At 35.1% G+C, this 17723-nt stretch overlaps 1 protein-coding gene across 1 annotated transcript in view; it reads left to right on the top strand.

Annotated features, from left to right (window-relative positions):
- OTOGL (otogelin like) overlaps window positions 1-17723 on the top strand; it is a 165707-nt gene that overhangs the window by 13990 nt on the left and 133994 nt on the right. The window contains exons 7-10 of the mRNA XM_028829753.2: window positions 5787-5908; window positions 9392-9597; window positions 15616-15743; window positions 16090-16196. Coding sequence (XP_028685586.2) covers window positions 5787-5908; window positions 9392-9597; window positions 15616-15743; window positions 16090-16196 — 563 coding nt within the window. The remainder of the gene's footprint in view (window positions 1-5786; window positions 5909-9391; window positions 9598-15615; window positions 15744-16089; window positions 16197-17723) is intronic.

Consider the following 17723-nt stretch of genomic DNA (forward strand, 5'->3'; position numbering starts at 1 on the left):
AAGGAATCTCTACACTCTTTTTCATAGTAGTTGTACTAGTTTACATTCCCAACAACAGTGTAAAAGTGTTCCCTTTTCACCATATCCACACCAACATCAATTATTTTTTGATTTTTAAATTATGGTCATTCTTGTAGGAGTAAAGTGGTATCGCATTGTGGTTTTGATTTGCTTTTCTCTGATAAATAGCGATGTTGATCGTTTTTTCATATGTTTGTTGGCCATTTGTATACCTTCTTTTGAGAATTGTCTATTCATGTCCTTAGCTCACTTTTTGATGGAATTGTTTGTTTTTTTCTTGCTAACTTAAGTTCCTTGTAGATTCTGTATGTTAGTCCATTGTTGGACATATAGATTGCAAAGATTTTCTTCCACTCTGTGACTTGTCTGTTTATTCTGTTGATTATTTCTTTTGCTGCATAAAAGCTTTTTAGTTTAATTAAGTCTTGTCTGTTTATATTTGTTTCTGTTGTGTTTGCTTTTGGGTTCTTGGTCATGAATGCTTTGCCTAAGCCAATGTCTAGAAAGCTTTTCCAATGTTATAATCTAGAATTTTTATGGTTTCACATTTAGATTTAAGTATTTGATGCATCCATCTTGAGTAGATTTTTGTATAAGGTGAGAGATAGGATCCAGTTTCATTCTTCCACATGTGGCTAGCCAATTATCCCAGCAACATTTGTTGAATAGAGTGTCCTGTCCCCACTTTATGTTTTTGTTTGCTTTGTCAAAAATCAGTTGGCTGTAAGCATCTGGCTTTATTTCTGGGTTCTCTATTGGTCTATATGACTGTTTTAATACCAGTACCATGCTGTTTTGGCGACTATGGCTTATACTATAGTTTGAAGTCAGGTAATGTAATGCCTCGAGCTTTGTTCTTTTTGCTTAGTCTTGCTTTGGCTATGTGGGCTCTTTTTTGGTTCCATATGAATTTTAGGATTGTTTTTTCTAGTTCTGTGAAGAATGATGGTGATATTTTGATGGGAATTGCATTGAATTTGTAGATTGCTTTTGGCAGTATGGTCATTTTCACAATGTTGATTCTACCCATCGATGAGCATGGGATGTGTTTCTATTTGTTTGTGTTTCTGTGATTTCTTTCAGCAGCGTTTTGTAGTTTTCCTTGTAGAGGTCTTTCACCTCCTTGGTTAAGTATATTCCTAAGTATTTTAATGTTTTTTGCAGCTATTGTAAAAGGGGTTGAGTTCTTGATTTGATTCTCATCTTGGCCACTGTCGGTGTATAGTAGGGCTACTGATTTATACAGATTAATTTTGTATCCTGAAACTTTTAGACCCTGAAACATTTAAGGCTACAAATCTTTGTGACCCAGAAAAGAAGCACAACTCGGTGACTACAGTCAATAATATCTTAATTGTACATTTTTTAATAACTTTAAAAGTGTAATTGGATCGTTTGTAACATAAAGAATAAATGCTTGAAGGGATGCATACGTCCTTCTCCATGATGTGATTATGTAACATTGCATGCCTATATCAACACATCTCCTGTACCCCACAGATATATGTATATACACGTTCGATGTAACCACAAAAATCAAAAATCAAAAACCAAACAAAATAACAAATGTATTTAAAGTAAAAAAAAAAAAAAAGAAATGAGATTTATTGAAAGTTAACTTATGGGGCATAAGAATAAAAATTTAGAGGTCTCTTTAAATAGGGAAGTTGGCGAAATGCATCTTCTGTGCTTACAGGTCTCCTGTTCTTGGTTCTCTCATTTACTACTCCCCAACCCCTCACTTGTTTTATTGCTTGAACACCCTTTGACCATCTCTTTAAAATGTTCTTGCTCAGTGTCTCACTCTTTTGAGGACTGAGGTATCAATGAGATAACCTGTTCTTTGTTAGTAACACACAATGCTGAACTATGCTTCTGGAGTTAGTAGATATTGTTTCTGCGTGGCCTGGTTTTGAAGAGTAAAATTTGCTTTCAGATAAATACATCAATTTACTTGAAATGTCATATTTCCCCTTGATTATAAAAGCAGTTCACTTCTTTTGTAGAAAATTTGGAAAATTCAGAGAAGTCTGAAAAATGTTAGAATTATCACTTAAGAGTTACCATTGGTTAACAGCTTCATCTATTTCCTTCTCAACATTTTTCCTCTGAATTTTATACATATTTATAAAATTTAAACTATAGTTTTCTGCCCTACACTTTCAATTAACATTATGTCTTCAACTTCCTTCAATGTCAAATATTCTTGATACATCCAAACACAGTTAGCTGTATTTTTTCCAACTTCTGTAATAATTAAATTTGCTTCAAATAATTTAATGATGTCCTATATTGGAAATGTAGATTTTTTTAAAATTATAATTTCAAAGGATATATTGATAAACATTATGATACAGATATCTTTATCTATACCCCCTATTATTTTTTCCACCTTTAAATTCTATTTTATTTTTATGAAAATAATATATGTGTATGGAGAAAGATTTCATCCCAGAATATACAGAAAAAATAGCCTCTGCCTTCTTTCATCTTCTACCCTAGCAGAAGTCTGGCTCTCAAGAGGCAATTACTTCAACTAATTTAGCTGTTTCTTCTAGTTTTTATCTTACACATCAAAATATGCCATTATCTCTTTATTTTTCAAAGTTAGGCCTTATTCCTTCACTTCCTATTATGGAAAATGAGAAATTATCTTAGTTATACCACCCTTCCTGCTCCTAACACACACACACACACACACACACACACACACAGACACACACACACACACACACACACACACACACACACTTCCCTTCTCTCCTCCTAACAGAGGAGGAGAGATAAATTATTTTTGGTTAAATAATTTATCTTTTTTATATTATTGTCACTATGTAAATATTGTTTAGAGCTGATCCCAATAGGTTATGATGATTTTATGTCTCTACTTGTATATTTTTCTAGAGTAAACAGTTATCCCATTTTTTCTTTGCTGCATTCTCTTTACTCCAGTCACTAATATTTTTCCTAACTCTCTCCTTCTATAAAACTCTTCAATATGGTCAGATGCATTAGGCAAGCTATCAGCTTCTCTTTTCCCTCATGAGACAACCCTTCCTCAGTTTTTCCTTCTCATCTTTTAATTCAGACTAGTTGCTTTTGAAGTCTACTGTACACCTACCACTTCGGATTTCTTTTCATCATCCTACTGGAGAATTTTATTCTTCTCTCTCCTCAGTTTTCCTCTTTCTTGGTTCCCACCAATGTCTAGTGGTCCTTTAACTTTGTTCATACTAGAGAGATAGGTTCTGAAAAGCTTATTGGATGCTCTGAATATGTGGCCAGTGTTTGTAGTGGTGATTAAGCAAAGACCCATTTCCTCTTTGTTTACTCACTCATTTTAATTGACTGAGTTGGTTCCTGGAAAGGGAAGATACTTTCCTGGAAAGTGTGCATGGGAAGAGAAGTTTTGAAGCCTTGATTTTAATTTAAAAATCACTTTCAGAATTTTAAATCTCAATTCACTCTGATTTCTGATCATTTTGCATATAACCTTACCCAACCTCCAGAAATTTTTACCTCTTTTAATTCCCAGAGTTCTGATATTTTGTAAATATGTGAATTTCTTTTCCCATTTTTTTTTTTTTTTTTGTGCTGGGCACTTGATGGGATTTTATATTGGAGCTCATATATTGGAGCTGTGGGGTGGAGTGATCCCTTAATTTTATCATTGATTCTTGCCTATTTTCCACCTTTTTCCTTTTCTGTTCTACATTTTGGGGTATTTCTGTCCAATTCTGAGATGTTTATTTTCCCACCTTTCTACTTCAGTTATACATTTCTCCTTTTATATTGTCAGTATTCAATTGTTTTTATTCTTTGAATTTCGTTTTTAGCAACATTTTATTCTCAGTTCAAGGATGGCATATATCATTTTTCTCTCAGAAGATGTCAACTATGTATTTTTAAAGTTTTTGGATTTTTCTAAATTGTTTTTTATTTCTTTGATTCCCTTTCTTTTGTTTATTTGATGTCTTTCATGTCACAGACTTTCATCAAATGACTAATGATTCACGAATATTTGTTCACATTTGAGAATAAGGCTCTAAAAATGAATTGGAAACTCTGGATATATACATGGGGGCTTGTTGAACTAGTGTGAGAGTGAGCAAGGATCTTCTTGTTTCATTAGATAAGCCCCCAGATATTAGTAACTATATGTCTTTTTTTCCATTTTGTTTCCTGAAAGAAGAATCCTCCTATATCTAGTCTGGGGTCATGTGGCTGGATTCCTGGATCCTGAGAACATTTTAGGCCTACTCTTACCTCAGGCTTTTGTACTTGCTATTTCCTTTGCCTAGAATGGTATTCCAGATATCCCATATGGCTTGCTCTCTCTCATACTCCATCTTTACTAGAATTTCATCTTTTCAGCAAGGCCTTCCTTGGTCACTCACTCCGAAATTGCCCCCAGACCTTGACACATACATAGCGTATCCCCTTTCCCTGCTTAATATTTCTCCTTAATGTCATCTAACATAGTATATATTTTAGTTTCACATAGCTATATTTTCTGTTAGCTGTTTTCCTCTAATAGAATACAAGTTTCATGAGGCAGATATTTTGTCTGCTTTGTTGACTGATCTATCCCCAGAACCTAGAACAGTGCCTGGTACATAATAAATGATCAATACAATTTGCTGATTAAGCATAAAACTAATATGCATTAAATTACTACAATATTAAAACTATATTATTGAGGCTGGGCACGGTGACTGACACCTGTAATCCCAGCACTTTGGGAGAGGCCGAGGTGGGTGGATCACTTGAGGTCAGGGGTTTGAGACCAGCCTGGCTGGCTAACATAGTGAAACCCCATCTCCACCAAAAAAATATAAAAGTTAGCCGGTTTGGTGGTACACGCCTATAGCCCCAGCTACTCGGGAGGCTGAGGCATGAGAATCATTTGAAACCAGGAGGCAGAGGTTGCAGGGAGCTGAGATCACACCACTGCACTCCAGCCTGGGTGACAGAGAGAGACTATCTCAAACAAACAAACCCCAAAACCAAACCAAACAAAAAACCCCTATACTATTGATAATTTTTAAAATCACTTTTAGGCTTAGAAAGTTCTTTTCCACCTCTATAGTTGTAATCTCTGTTTTCTTTCAGTTATGTCATGGTTTAGACATTTATACTTTACTTTATGGATCTTTTGAAATTAATTTTGGTATAGGGTGAAAGAATCTAAGCTTCCTCTTCTCTTTTCTTCCTTGCATTCTTTTTTTTTAAAACTAATTTTCCCGTTAATATTTTGAAAAATAATCTCTCTCTTCCCTAACGTGTCTGGCAATACATAAAAATAAAATCAATTTTATTTTTAGTGAGTTCATGGTCACTTTTCAACCTTTAAATATTGCTTTGTGTAGCGCTCCATTCGAAGCTCTGTTTCATGATTCTCTAACTGGTAAAAAATATGGACATAAAAATGACAAACGTGCTTCTTTGTGGTGCTCTACAGTTTTACTATCAGAACTAATTTCTCCCAAAGCATACCATGTACCTTGAGAATATTAACAGCCAACATGTGAAGATTCAAATCGTTCTAAAAATATGCTGATTAATTTGTATTTTAGGAAGTTAATTTTGTTGCCCAATTTCTGAGGTAAATATTTCTTTTCTCTCAGAAATCCCAAATGTAGTTATAGCGTTATAAAGTGTCATGGGACTAATGAAGCTATATGATTGTAAACATACGTTGTGGTTTTAGTAACTCAAATTTGTTATTTGTTCCTATGCTTTCTTTTTGTTTTTCTCCCTTTAAGGTTCATAACAGCCCTAAATGTCTTGGTTCGGTGTATTCTTGTTATCGGTCAATCAGCTTGTTCTTTTCAAACCAAGAGGAAATTCGAATTTATGGTCATGAAATAAAAAAGAATGGAATCAGGTAGGATGTGGGAAACAGTGAAATGTCAATAACACCACAAATTAATAGAATTTCCAAACATCGCATGCTGGAAGTGAACTGTGGAGAGTAGGAAGAGAGAATTTCTTCAACAATACTCTTAAAGGTATAACATACAGACATCAAAACTTCAGAAGGCTCTGAGGCCAACCACATAGTCAGGAGTACAGTAAGTTTACCCTTCCTAATGCTGTGTGCAGAATATAAATATAATATGTTGCCATGGGTGGAGATGAGAGTCTGTTTTTTTTTTTTTTTGTCTGAGAGATTCAAGAGATTATCTTAAGAGTTCAACTCTTGATTCTTTTTGCCTTCTTTCTTAAATATTTTCTTCTTTCTTTAAAGCAGAAACTTAAAAATCTATTTTCTTTTATTTGGAAAGGATTCTGGAAGTTCTTTCCAAGTTTGTGTGAATGGGGTTTGGGTATCACCTGAGATTTTCCATGGAAGTTCTGACAGACTGAGAGCCAACAACTGCCTGGCCTCGAATAGACCAGAGAGAAGCCCACTTCCGGTTTCCTATCTGCCAAGAACATGACATGAGAATTTGGGGGCAGGGATGTTTCCATATTTGGCAAAAGGTTTTTTTACGTTTTAACCTAGAAATACTGTGGAATAATCTACCTTCCAATCTAAATAATTATAGAGATACTCAATTTTTAATATTTCCTGGCTGGATTATGCCAGAACAAGTAAATTGTAGGCTGGAACAATTCCATTCATCATTCAGAATTCACTAACAAGTGTTTGAGCCATAGGAATACTTTCCAGCACAATGACTTTATCAACCCGTGTTGCTTTTTCTGGGTTTAGATTCCTCAAAAGGCAGCAGGTGGTAGCAGAAAGGGCAGTGGAGAGAGCACCAGGGGAGCCTTGAAACAGCCAGACAACCCAGAGCAGCTTCTCCCCCTGTCTGAGGCTTATTTTCTTGGTCAGCTGGGTTCTGTACTTCTCATTTTCTCATAAAAGAAAGTTTAGGCATTTGAGTAAGAAGATAATACAGTTACCCATGTATTTCCTAGAGCTGAATTTAAATAGCCATTTAGTATTCTCTATATGGAATCTTGGGTAATACAATGAACATTTAAAAATTTGTTATGTTTTGTAAAACAGACTTGCCATTCAGATTGATTTTCAAGAATATTCTTTATTAAGGCAGGGACATAATATTTAATTTTAACTCAGAGAAAGCATTTCTATGAGGATTTCAGATTGTGTGATGGAAAAAGGGTGATTTTATTATTATTCAGCAATATTGCTTATACAAATGCTGTTCCTGGCTTGGGGCCTAACTCATAGCAAATGCTACAGAAATATTTGCCATAATAAAATCAAATATGTGGCTCTGTGCATGAAGCTTTACTTCTCTGGATTTCAGTTCTCTCACCTGTGAAATAAGGAGTTTCAGTACAAATGAGTCCCTCAATACTTTTCAGCATTCAGTTCTGCATTCATTTAGGTTTACATTTTAATATTTCCTGCCTAGGTTGCATGTTTTTCTTTGACCTATTGGATATTGTCTAGTTTAAACGATTATCTCCTGTCTCCACTAGCATCCTTCTATGTTATAAACTTCAGGATAATCACAGTTATCCACCTTTATTTTAAAAAATGGAATATTTAACTAAATTTACTGTTAAAGAGACCAAATGACCAAGTGACAAATGACCAAACAAAAAAGTACGCATAATAGTACAACTATACTTCCATAAGATTAGCATTCCATTACTCGGAAATATATTTATAAACATGATTCACTTCTTTTAAGTATAGTTTTTATAAACTTACAAACTTAAAAGAAGTGGTATTTCTTTAATGTTATTTCATATTGACTTTTACTATGAATTCCTCATATTTATAATTTTTAATAAGAACGTATTATGGCAGTAGAGTCTCTTTTATCTATTCTCCAATTTAAACTTTTAGTTATTTTTCTATTTTTGTAAATAATTTTCTGTAAATAAGTATCTGTAAACAAATTTTTTGTGCAAATGGCTACAGATATTTTGAATTGTTTCTTCGGGGATTATCCCTTTGTTAATTAGTATGCTTAATTTTGTAGTTTTTGGTCCATTAAACCATGCTCTTCCTGGAAAGGAACTCACTAATTTGCAAGTTTTGAGAGAAACATATGAATATACCTATTAACTACCCATATTATTTACATTATGGTATATATTTTTTGTTTGACACGGCTACCTTTTTAAAAAATATTTTTATTTTTATTTTTGAAATGGAGTCTCATTCCATTGCCCAGGCTGGAGTGCAGTGACGTGATTTCACTTACCACAACCTCTGCCTCCCAGGTTCAAGCGATTCTCCTGCCTCAGCCTCCCAAGTACCTGGGACTACAGACACGCGCCACCACGCCCAGCTATTTTTTTTTTTTTTTTTAAGTAAAGACTCGATTTCACTATGTTGGCCAGGCTGGTCTTGAACTGCTGACCTTGTGATCCACCCACCTTGGCCTCCCAAAGTGCTGGGATTACAGGCATGAGCCACCGAGCCCGGCTGACATGACTATCTTAATAGAAAGGAGTTTTTTCCAATTTCTTCAATTATTAGTACTTACTCTTTTTGACAGTACTGATGGATGAAAGGATAATTGTGTTCTTTCAAAAGTATTCTAGGTGCTTTCAAATATTCAATTGTTTAGTTCTCTTCAGTTACCTTGTATTACCCACTTCCTTTATATGTGCATATGCTTGTGAAAAATGGAAAAATTAGACATTGTATCAGGAGCTTAAATATTTTATGTGACCCTTGTTTAAACAGGCCAAAAGGTATCCAATTAAAAAATTTTGAGTGTCACCTCTATGCAATACTGCATGATAAAGTATATTATATCCCTAATATTGTACTTTGCAGTATTAAAAATGTAAGTTATAATTCATCATCCTTTGATATTTTTTAGAAAACAATGACTCATGTCGAGGTGTCATTTTAAAGATAGAAACTTGTATTTCCTTATAGCCATGTTTAAAATAAAATTAAACAAAATCAGAACTCAAGCATCATGTTCATATATTTTGACGATTGTTCGTCCTTACTTCAAAATTGTTGAGCAGTATTTTTAGATCACTTTAAACTCTGGATAAAAAAATAATAAATACACTTAAGCTCTAAGTATTCTAAATAGGCAAGGTTATTTTCCAGATTTAACAAATTGCCAGTATTTAGCAGCTGTGTTTTTGGTTGGTTCAAAGAAGCATCTAATTGTAAGTACAAAATCTAAATCAATATAAGAAAGCAGTATCATTTTTGTTGGTTTTTTTTCAATACTGAAGTTTTCAAAAATGTTGAGATTTTCCAGAGGATGGTTGCTTTGGAGCTCTTGCTGCACAGTTTATTCAATAATTTCAAGTAATCATTTTATTTTAATTATATCTCAGTCGCTTAAAAGTATGTCATCTGTAATTGAGACTTTATCATCATTCTTAGGTAGCTTTTGTTCTGTTTTTCAAGTTTAACATTGCCTCAGACAATTGGACAGGTTTTCATCGAGAAACTAGCTGACTACGTTCTTGTGAAAACAACCTTTGGCTTTTCATTGGCTTGGGATGGGATATCTGGGATCTACCTCAAACTGTCTGAGGACCATAAAGGGAAATCATGTGGCCTATGTGGAAACTACAATGACATTCAATCTGATGATTTCATAATTCTGCAAGGTAAGTGAAGCAGAAAAAATGCGTGAGTGCCTTCTAAAGCCTTCTTCTTCCCCTGACCAAGTTGTTTGTACCCAGAAGACTTGTCATAGATTGGGGACAATTTGTGGCTGTCACTTGCCTGCTTTAGTGCTTTTAAGCAAAGGTTGAATAGGAAGATATTTTGGTGTAATTCTTGAAAACCATGAACTAGTTTACCTTTGCTAAATTAGCAGGAAGCACTTACTCACATAACACATTTTAATAGAGCATTTGCTTTGTGTCAGAAGGTTGGGATACCTCTGTATCTGCTGCTTTAGGAACCTGGAATACATCATTGAACAAAACCTTTCATATCTTCAAGTTTATATTCTAGTGATTCAAACCCATTTGGGTCAAATATGTCTATGTTAGGACAAAAATTATTTTTATATCCCTTCTTGATAGGAATAAATTGAATAATTGACAAATAATAGTTTTGCAAAAATAATCAAATGTGAACAGGAAAGTTGAATAGTAACTTGGAAAGGTTTTATGTACCTACTAGATCATCTATTAAATCTAAGTTATGAAACTAAAAGTAAGTAATAAGAAATAGGTTCTGTATCAATTCAGACACTAGTGTGCAATGGCAATAGAATAAGAGAATCACACACCATAATCATGACTTAGGTCCAAACAAAGAAGTGCAATAAAAAAAGAATACTGTTCTTAGTACTGGTGAACTTGGCTTTGAATCTCATTTCAACTTTTATAAGTTCTGTAATTTGAGGAAACTCATTTAATCACTTTTATGCTCAGTTTCTTCAGCTGTAAAATGGGGCTATAATAATTTGGAACTCACAGAGTCATCAGTAATAATAATAATATATCTCGATAATATTTATAACAATAGTTAGTTTGAGCACATAGCTATATTATTCCCAACACTCAGAACATCCTATAAGGTGAGTAGCCTTTTCTTTCCTCTCATTTCCTCTCCTTTCTTTTCTTTTCTTCTTTTCAAGATGAGGTCTTGCTATTTCTTTTCATTAAGATGCGGTCTTGCTGTTTTGTCCAGGCTGGTCTTGAACTCCTGGGCTCAAGTCATCTGCTGGTCTCAGCCTTTCAAGTAGCTGGGACCACAGGTGCACCATTGCACCCAGCCAGTATTATTTTCTTAATTTTATGATGAGAACACAAGGTGATGTGTCCAATGTAACATAGCTTGTAACTGATACTGTCAGGGTTGGATTACAGACCTGACAGGCTCCCAATCCTATGCTTAGATAAGTTCTTGAGTAATTGCCACTGAAGCTGTAAAGTGCTATATAATACTTCTGTTTTATATTATAAAATTAATAGAGATGATTTGCCCCTATGTTGTGTTTTAAAGGATGGTGAAAGGACTACATAGAGTGTGGGCTCTGGAGTCAGACTGCATGATTCAAATTCAGCTTTATCACTTATTAAACTTTATAAGTTTAACAAAATAGTAAGAGCATATACTTCATAAGGGTCGCAAGGATTAAATGAGACAATTGGTGTAAAACACTTAGTACAGTACCTGGCACATAGATAATACTCAATACATTTAATTTAATTTATAGTCATCTCCAAGTATTTCTTCATAAGCCTATAATGGGGCTGAAATAAAAACGTTTGAAAATGTCTCTACATTGCTTTGAGAAGCCTTTATTAAAATGCAAATGTTTTGCGCAAGATAATACATCATCAGGATTAGTTTACTAGTAGCTAGAGTGGAGAGCAGGGCTCCAAAAAGTCAATTTCCTCATATGTAAAATAGAGATAATGATAATGACTCTGGGAGCTTCCCAGCCAGTAAATATTGAACGAGAAAATGTAAATGAAAGTGTTTAAAAATCTCTGAGCACAATACAAATGTATAGTACTGGGATCATCTTGAAATGGTGTTTTGCACCCAGTTGGCATTTGCAATGAGAGGGGTCACAAATTTGGAATCTTGAGACTGTATTAGGAAGTAGGGTTTTGGATGCAGGCAGAATGAGTCAGATGGTAATTGCTGATTTCTTTTTCTTCTGTATCAAAGCTTCATGAAAAAAAAAAAAAAACTTAGTCCAGTTCTCTGTGTTAGAGTTAGAAAAGACTGCTTTGGGGTAGGCCGGGTGTGGTGGCTCACACCTGTAATCTCAGCACTTTGGAAGGCTGAGGCAGGTGGATCACCTGAGGTCAGGAGTTCAAGATCAGCCCAACCAACATGGTGAAACCCTGTCTCTACTAAAAATACAAAAATTAGCTGGGGGCGTGGTGGCAGACACCTGTAATCCCAGCTACTCGGGAGGCTGAGGCAGGAGAATTGCTTGAACATGGGAGGTAGAGACTGCAGTGAGCAGAGATCATCATGCCACCGTACTCCAGCCTGGACACAGAGCAAGACTGTCTCAAAAAAAAAAAAAAAAAAAAAAAAAAGGGAAAGACTGCTGCTTTGGGCAACTCCTCCTGGGATGCCCAGGGAACATGGTACGGAGGTCAGGATAGAAAATAACATCTGCTCTTGTTAGAGGCAGGAAGACTTAGATTTGAGTTAAGGGCCAGACAGACTTATACATTCCAGATAACCTGGAACATAAAATAGTTGTTCACAGTGAGCCAACTGGGCCAGCATGCCCAAGGGTGTCAGTGGATTAGAAGTAGAGGAAGACTGGCAGTAGGCAATTGAACTGAATTATGGCTAAACTGGCAGAAGGCAAGAAGGATTCCGGAAAGTATATGGGAAAGACCTAAGGAAATATTTCAGCTACTTCACAATGTTATTTACTTCACAGTATAAGGCAGAGTAATTTTTTTAAAAACCTGACTTACAAAAACTTTGACAAGAAACTGCCTTTCTATTTCCTCCCATAGTATAATAATGCAAGAAAATAGCTACAGATAAGCAGTATTACCTTTAGCTTTAAGAAGCCTGATATTCTCTTGAAACTCAACCTGTATTTTGCTGATTAGAAGTCTTTAGAGAAAGTGAGTTTGATTGAATGCCACTGAATGCATAGTTTCTTAATGGTGATTAAAATTGCATTTCTCTCTGCATTCCAACTCATCCTTCAGGGATGACTTCACAAAGAAATTAGACTTGTCAGAATTTCTGTACACATAGAAAGAAATATAATTTGTTGTCTAGTTGAGAATTCTGTTTCCATAATTCATGTCTACATCTAGCTATGCGACAATGTAGAAGTCCTGGTCTACTTTCTTTTTTTTTTTTTCCCCAGCATAATAATTAATAATGCCTCCCTTTCTCTCTCAGAAATGTCCCAATATGGACAATAAATTACTCTACTTAGAGCATATTTTATACAAAGTATTTTAATTTTAGTTTAGCAGGCTCCTGCACCACCATTAGATATGGATTTAAAAATCTCCTGATAAACAACTTTTAGGACCCTTGATGCAATATAAAATAGCTAAATACATGGTTCAAAAGCTGCAATTAAAGTGAACTCTAAGGGATTGGCCAGGTTGTTTAGAAACATTAAAATTCGTATGTAAGCATTGAAATAAGTGGGTTTTTAGAAAATATTTTTGTGTCTTCAGACCTCTAAAAAATGTTTTGAAAGGAAATGTAACTATAAGTGTACTTAAAAAGGACATCAGTTTTTCCATTTTTAAAAAATATATTATAGCAGGCCCATACTTTCCTCAGTGTGCAACATTTCAGTGATATCAGAGACAAAGCAGCAGGCCAGACAAATTAGAAAGCCCTCGGATTCTTTTTGTGTTTGTTTTTCTTTTTTTCTTTCTTCTCTTCTTCCTCCTCTCCTTCTCCTTCTCCTTCCCCTTCCCCTTCTCCTTCTCCTTCTCCTTCTCCTTCTCCTTCTCCTTCTCCTTCTCCTTCTCCTTCTCCTTCTCCTTCTCCTTCTCCTTCTCCTTCTCCTTCTCCTTCTCCTTCTTCTTCTTCTTCTTCTTCTTCTTCTTCTTCTTCTTCTTCTTCTTCTTCTTCTTCTTCTTCTTCTCCTCCTCCTCCTCCTCCTCCTCCTCCTCCTTCTTCTTTTTTTTTTTTTTTTGAGACAGGGTCTTGCTCTGTCACCCAGGCTGGAGTGCAGTGGCGCAATCTTGGCTCACTGTAATCTCCTCCTCCTGGGTTCAAGCAAGTCTTGTGCCTCAGCCTCCTGAGTAGCTGGGATTATAGGCGTGTACCACCATGTCCGGCTAGTTTTTGTATTCTTATTAGAGATGGGGTTTCGCCACGTTGGCCAGGCCGGTCTCGCACTCCTGGCCTCCCTCCTGTGATCCACCCACCTCAACCTTCCAGAGTGCTGGGATTACAGGCGTGAGTCACTGCACCAAGCCCAAAAGCCCTAGGATTCTAATAATCTCTTTAATAAATTTCACAAATTCCCCTATATGTATTCATTCACTTATTTAGCAAATATATTTTGAGTACCTACTATATGCCAGATACTACTCTAGGGATACAACAATAGAACAGCTGAGACAAGCTCTCTTCCTTCATGTAGTATGTATTGCAATGGAAAATAAGATAAACAGAGCTAAATATAATTTTTGTGAGCAATAGCAGCCATGAAAGAATAAAAGTAGAGAAAGAAGGTAAAGAATGATGGAGCAAGTGTGTGATTGGTGCTAGTCTAGATCACATGGCAGAGAAAAGAGTACATCAAACAGAGGCCTACATCAAGTAAGGGAGGCAACAGTGAGAAGATTTTAGGAAAGAGTGGTTTTGAAGGAGGAAGAACAGCAGCAAGTGTTCTGAGGTGGGAATGAGTTTGAGTGTTTGAAGAACAGCACAAAGTCAATATGACTGGAGTAGGTTGAGCAAGAAAAGGTGCAGAAGATACAGGAAGAGCAGAGCGGGGTGGGAGTAAGGGGAGAACAGGGTCCAGCTCATGCAAAGTCTGCTAGGCTATGGTAAAGTTTAAGATTTTACACCAAGAGAGCAAAGCATTCTTACATATATTAAAGTCCCTCATCTTCCCAGTGTTTGGTAACACATTATTTTTCTACTTTGAAGCTATTCAGAGAGAGTGGCAAACATTTGGCTTGAGATTTCTGACTCTAGTGGTGCAATAGATTGTCATCAGTTGTTGACTTGTGACCATGCCAATCTAGGTGGTGGAGAACTCCAACCTCAAATCTGAAGTCTGTCTTACATGGGACTTTGAGATGTCATCTTGTTTGGTTTTGCCGAGTCTTTGAGGTTTGAGATTCAGCCTTTGTCTGAATGGAGAAGGGGAAGGATTAATTTTTGTATCATTCCCTGAACTACTCAGGTAGAGAGACAACTTAAAAACTTGATTTAGAACAGAGAGCACTCTGTTACGGAGTCAGAGCACTCACTACCAAATATCTGTTTGTTGTTCATTGTTGCCCACACATTAACTCCTGAATCTTGCCTGAGATGAATGCTGGATTAGCTTCCATATTCTCAATAGGGATGTCTTTCCTGAACATGTTTCAAAACACTGTTCATCATATTTAGATGACATAGATACGCTTCGTAGTCTTCTCTTCTATTGATGTGTTTTCTAGTCTTTCATTGTCTATGTGACTGTCCTCTGAAATGTCCCAAAGAATTTGACAACTTTTTTTGTGCGGACCCTCCCCACCAAATATAACTGCAATTTTAATAAGGTTCTTACTAATATTAAATATAATGAGAGAGCTGTCTGATAATTCTTGCACTAAACTTTTATTTATGTTTTTTCATTTTACACATATTTTTTCTCCTTTCAACAGTACTGATTGAACACTGGCGATTAACGCTTCACCAGTGTGTACACTGTACTCACTCACCTTCAGTCCTTCCCTATGTTGTTTGAATGCAGTTTCCTTTTTCTTTCCAATGGAACCAACTTTTATTTGGTACCCACATTTTTTTCAATTTGTTTTTATTATGTTAAAGTAATAAAGGTTTAGATATTAATATCTAATATCACATTGGTAATTATAAGGTTACTGAGTTTAATGTTTTGACCAGGAAGTTTGTGTTGAAGAACCATGTCTATGTTTGTGGAAAATGATATGATCACACCTGTTTGTGTGTGTGTGTGTGCTTGTGTGAAATAGAGGACTATACAGAAGACATCGCTATGTTTGCAAATAGTTGGTCGGTGCAAACTCCAGATGACACCAAATGTGTACGCACACCCTCAGATTTTCCAAATCCGTGCTCCAGTGGAATGCCAGCATTTGAGGTAAATTTGATGCGAGAAATGTGGGCATGTCAGACAGAATACATGTATATCTTATTTGTATAATTAGTTAGGCATTTTAGTGTAAACACAATGTAATTTGAAAATATTATATCAAGGAAATGTAATAGGAAATCACTTCAATTTTAGAAATAGTGAATGTAGTGAATTTCATAAATGCAGTACTCATGAAAATAATGTAGTTAGAAAAATGTTGGTTAAAATGTATGAGTTACCATCTTTTTCCTTGTGAGAACTGAAAATTTTGCAAATAGATGTGTAAAAATAGTAGAAGACTATACGCATACCATGAAATATATTCTAGTGACTGGCATCTTTTTTTGCACAGGCAATCTTCTTCAAGTGTCAGATACTGTTGCAGTTTCCTTTTCTGAGCTGCCATGAGTATATTGATCCGTATTTATATATTGCCAGCTGTGTTAATGATCTTTGCAAGTAAGCAAAATGATTTGTAGTTGTACTAAAATTTTCTTTATGCAAAAAGACGACCCACAGCCACTTCTGTTACTTAACCATTTCAACTGATCACAAAATATTATGGGAAATGTAAAACATAAACTACAAACAGCTATTCAAAGTTTGCTATATAACAGTCACATTCTAATTTTTTTTTATTGATACATAGTAAATGTACATACTTTCAGGGTACATGTGATAATTTAATACATTCATGTAATCAAATAAAGGGAATTGAGTATCTGTCACCTTAAATAGTTTTCTTTATGCTAGGAACATTCAAATTATTATCTTCTTGCTATTTTGAAATATACAATTGATTTATGTTAACTATAGCCCCCCCCACTTATCTATCCAACACCAGGTCTTATTTCTTCCTCATGTACATCGTACCCATAACTAATCTCTTTTCATCCCCCACCTCTCTCCAACCCTTCCTGGACTCTGGTAACCACCAATCTACACTCTATCTTCATGAGATTCACTGTTTTAGTTCCCACATATGAGTGATATTTGTCTTTCTGTTTGGCTTATTTCACTTAACATAATGACCCCCAGTTTCATCCATGTTATTGCAAATTACAGAATTTCCTTCTTTTTTATGGCTGAATAATATTCCATTGTGTATATATATACCACAATGTCTTTATCCATTCATCCTCTGATGGACACAGGTTGATTCCATATTTTGTCTATTGTGAATACTTCTACAATGAACACAGGAGTGCAAATATCTCTTCCATATGTTGATTTCGTTTTTTGGGGGATATATACTCCTTAGTGGATTGCTAGATTATATATGGATGGTAGTTCTAAATGTTTTACATAACCAGCATGAACAAAATACAGTGGCTCTTAAGAATTTTTATGCCATGAATCCCTTTTGGGAGTCTAGAGAAATTTATAGATCCTTTTTAAAAACGGTGTTTGAAATGCACAAAATAAAACACATAAGATACCAAAGAAAACTAATTCTAATAAAGTAGTTATCAAAATAATAAAAAAATGAGTTTCTGATATATATGCTTTTAACACAGATTTAACTACTGCAGTTTGACATAGTGATTAGCGTAAACAGTGCTTTGTGAGTCTGCAACAATGGAAAATGAAAATAAAAAAATATGAAAAAAGGACATATGAGACACATGGTGACAAAGTCACAGATATTGCTAAGAACATTGTGATGTGTTACCTATAGGCATAATTGAAGGAAACACTAAGTTTCCATTGGAGATTAGTGAAAATAAGCATGTAATATTTTTTCTACCTAAGGTCACAGATTCCTGCATTCTGTCTCAGGTTACGAACATCTAGGATAGGTGGTCACACAAGCAACAGATTTAATGAGACTCATCATACTGTGTTCATGGATGATAGTTCAATGTAGAACCTACCATAAATTATCCACAATTAAAGTTTTTAAAAATTATTTTTCTTTCAAAACATTACAAGTATATGTGATTACTCATCTTGAACATTCAAGAGTATCTAAAGAAATTTTAATAT

Source organism: Macaca mulatta, chromosome 11, assembly GCF_049350105.2.
Source record: "Macaca mulatta isolate MMU2019108-1 chromosome 11, T2T-MMU8v2.0, whole genome shotgun sequence".
Classification (NCBI taxonomy): domain Eukaryota; kingdom Metazoa; phylum Chordata; class Mammalia; order Primates; family Cercopithecidae; genus Macaca; species Macaca mulatta.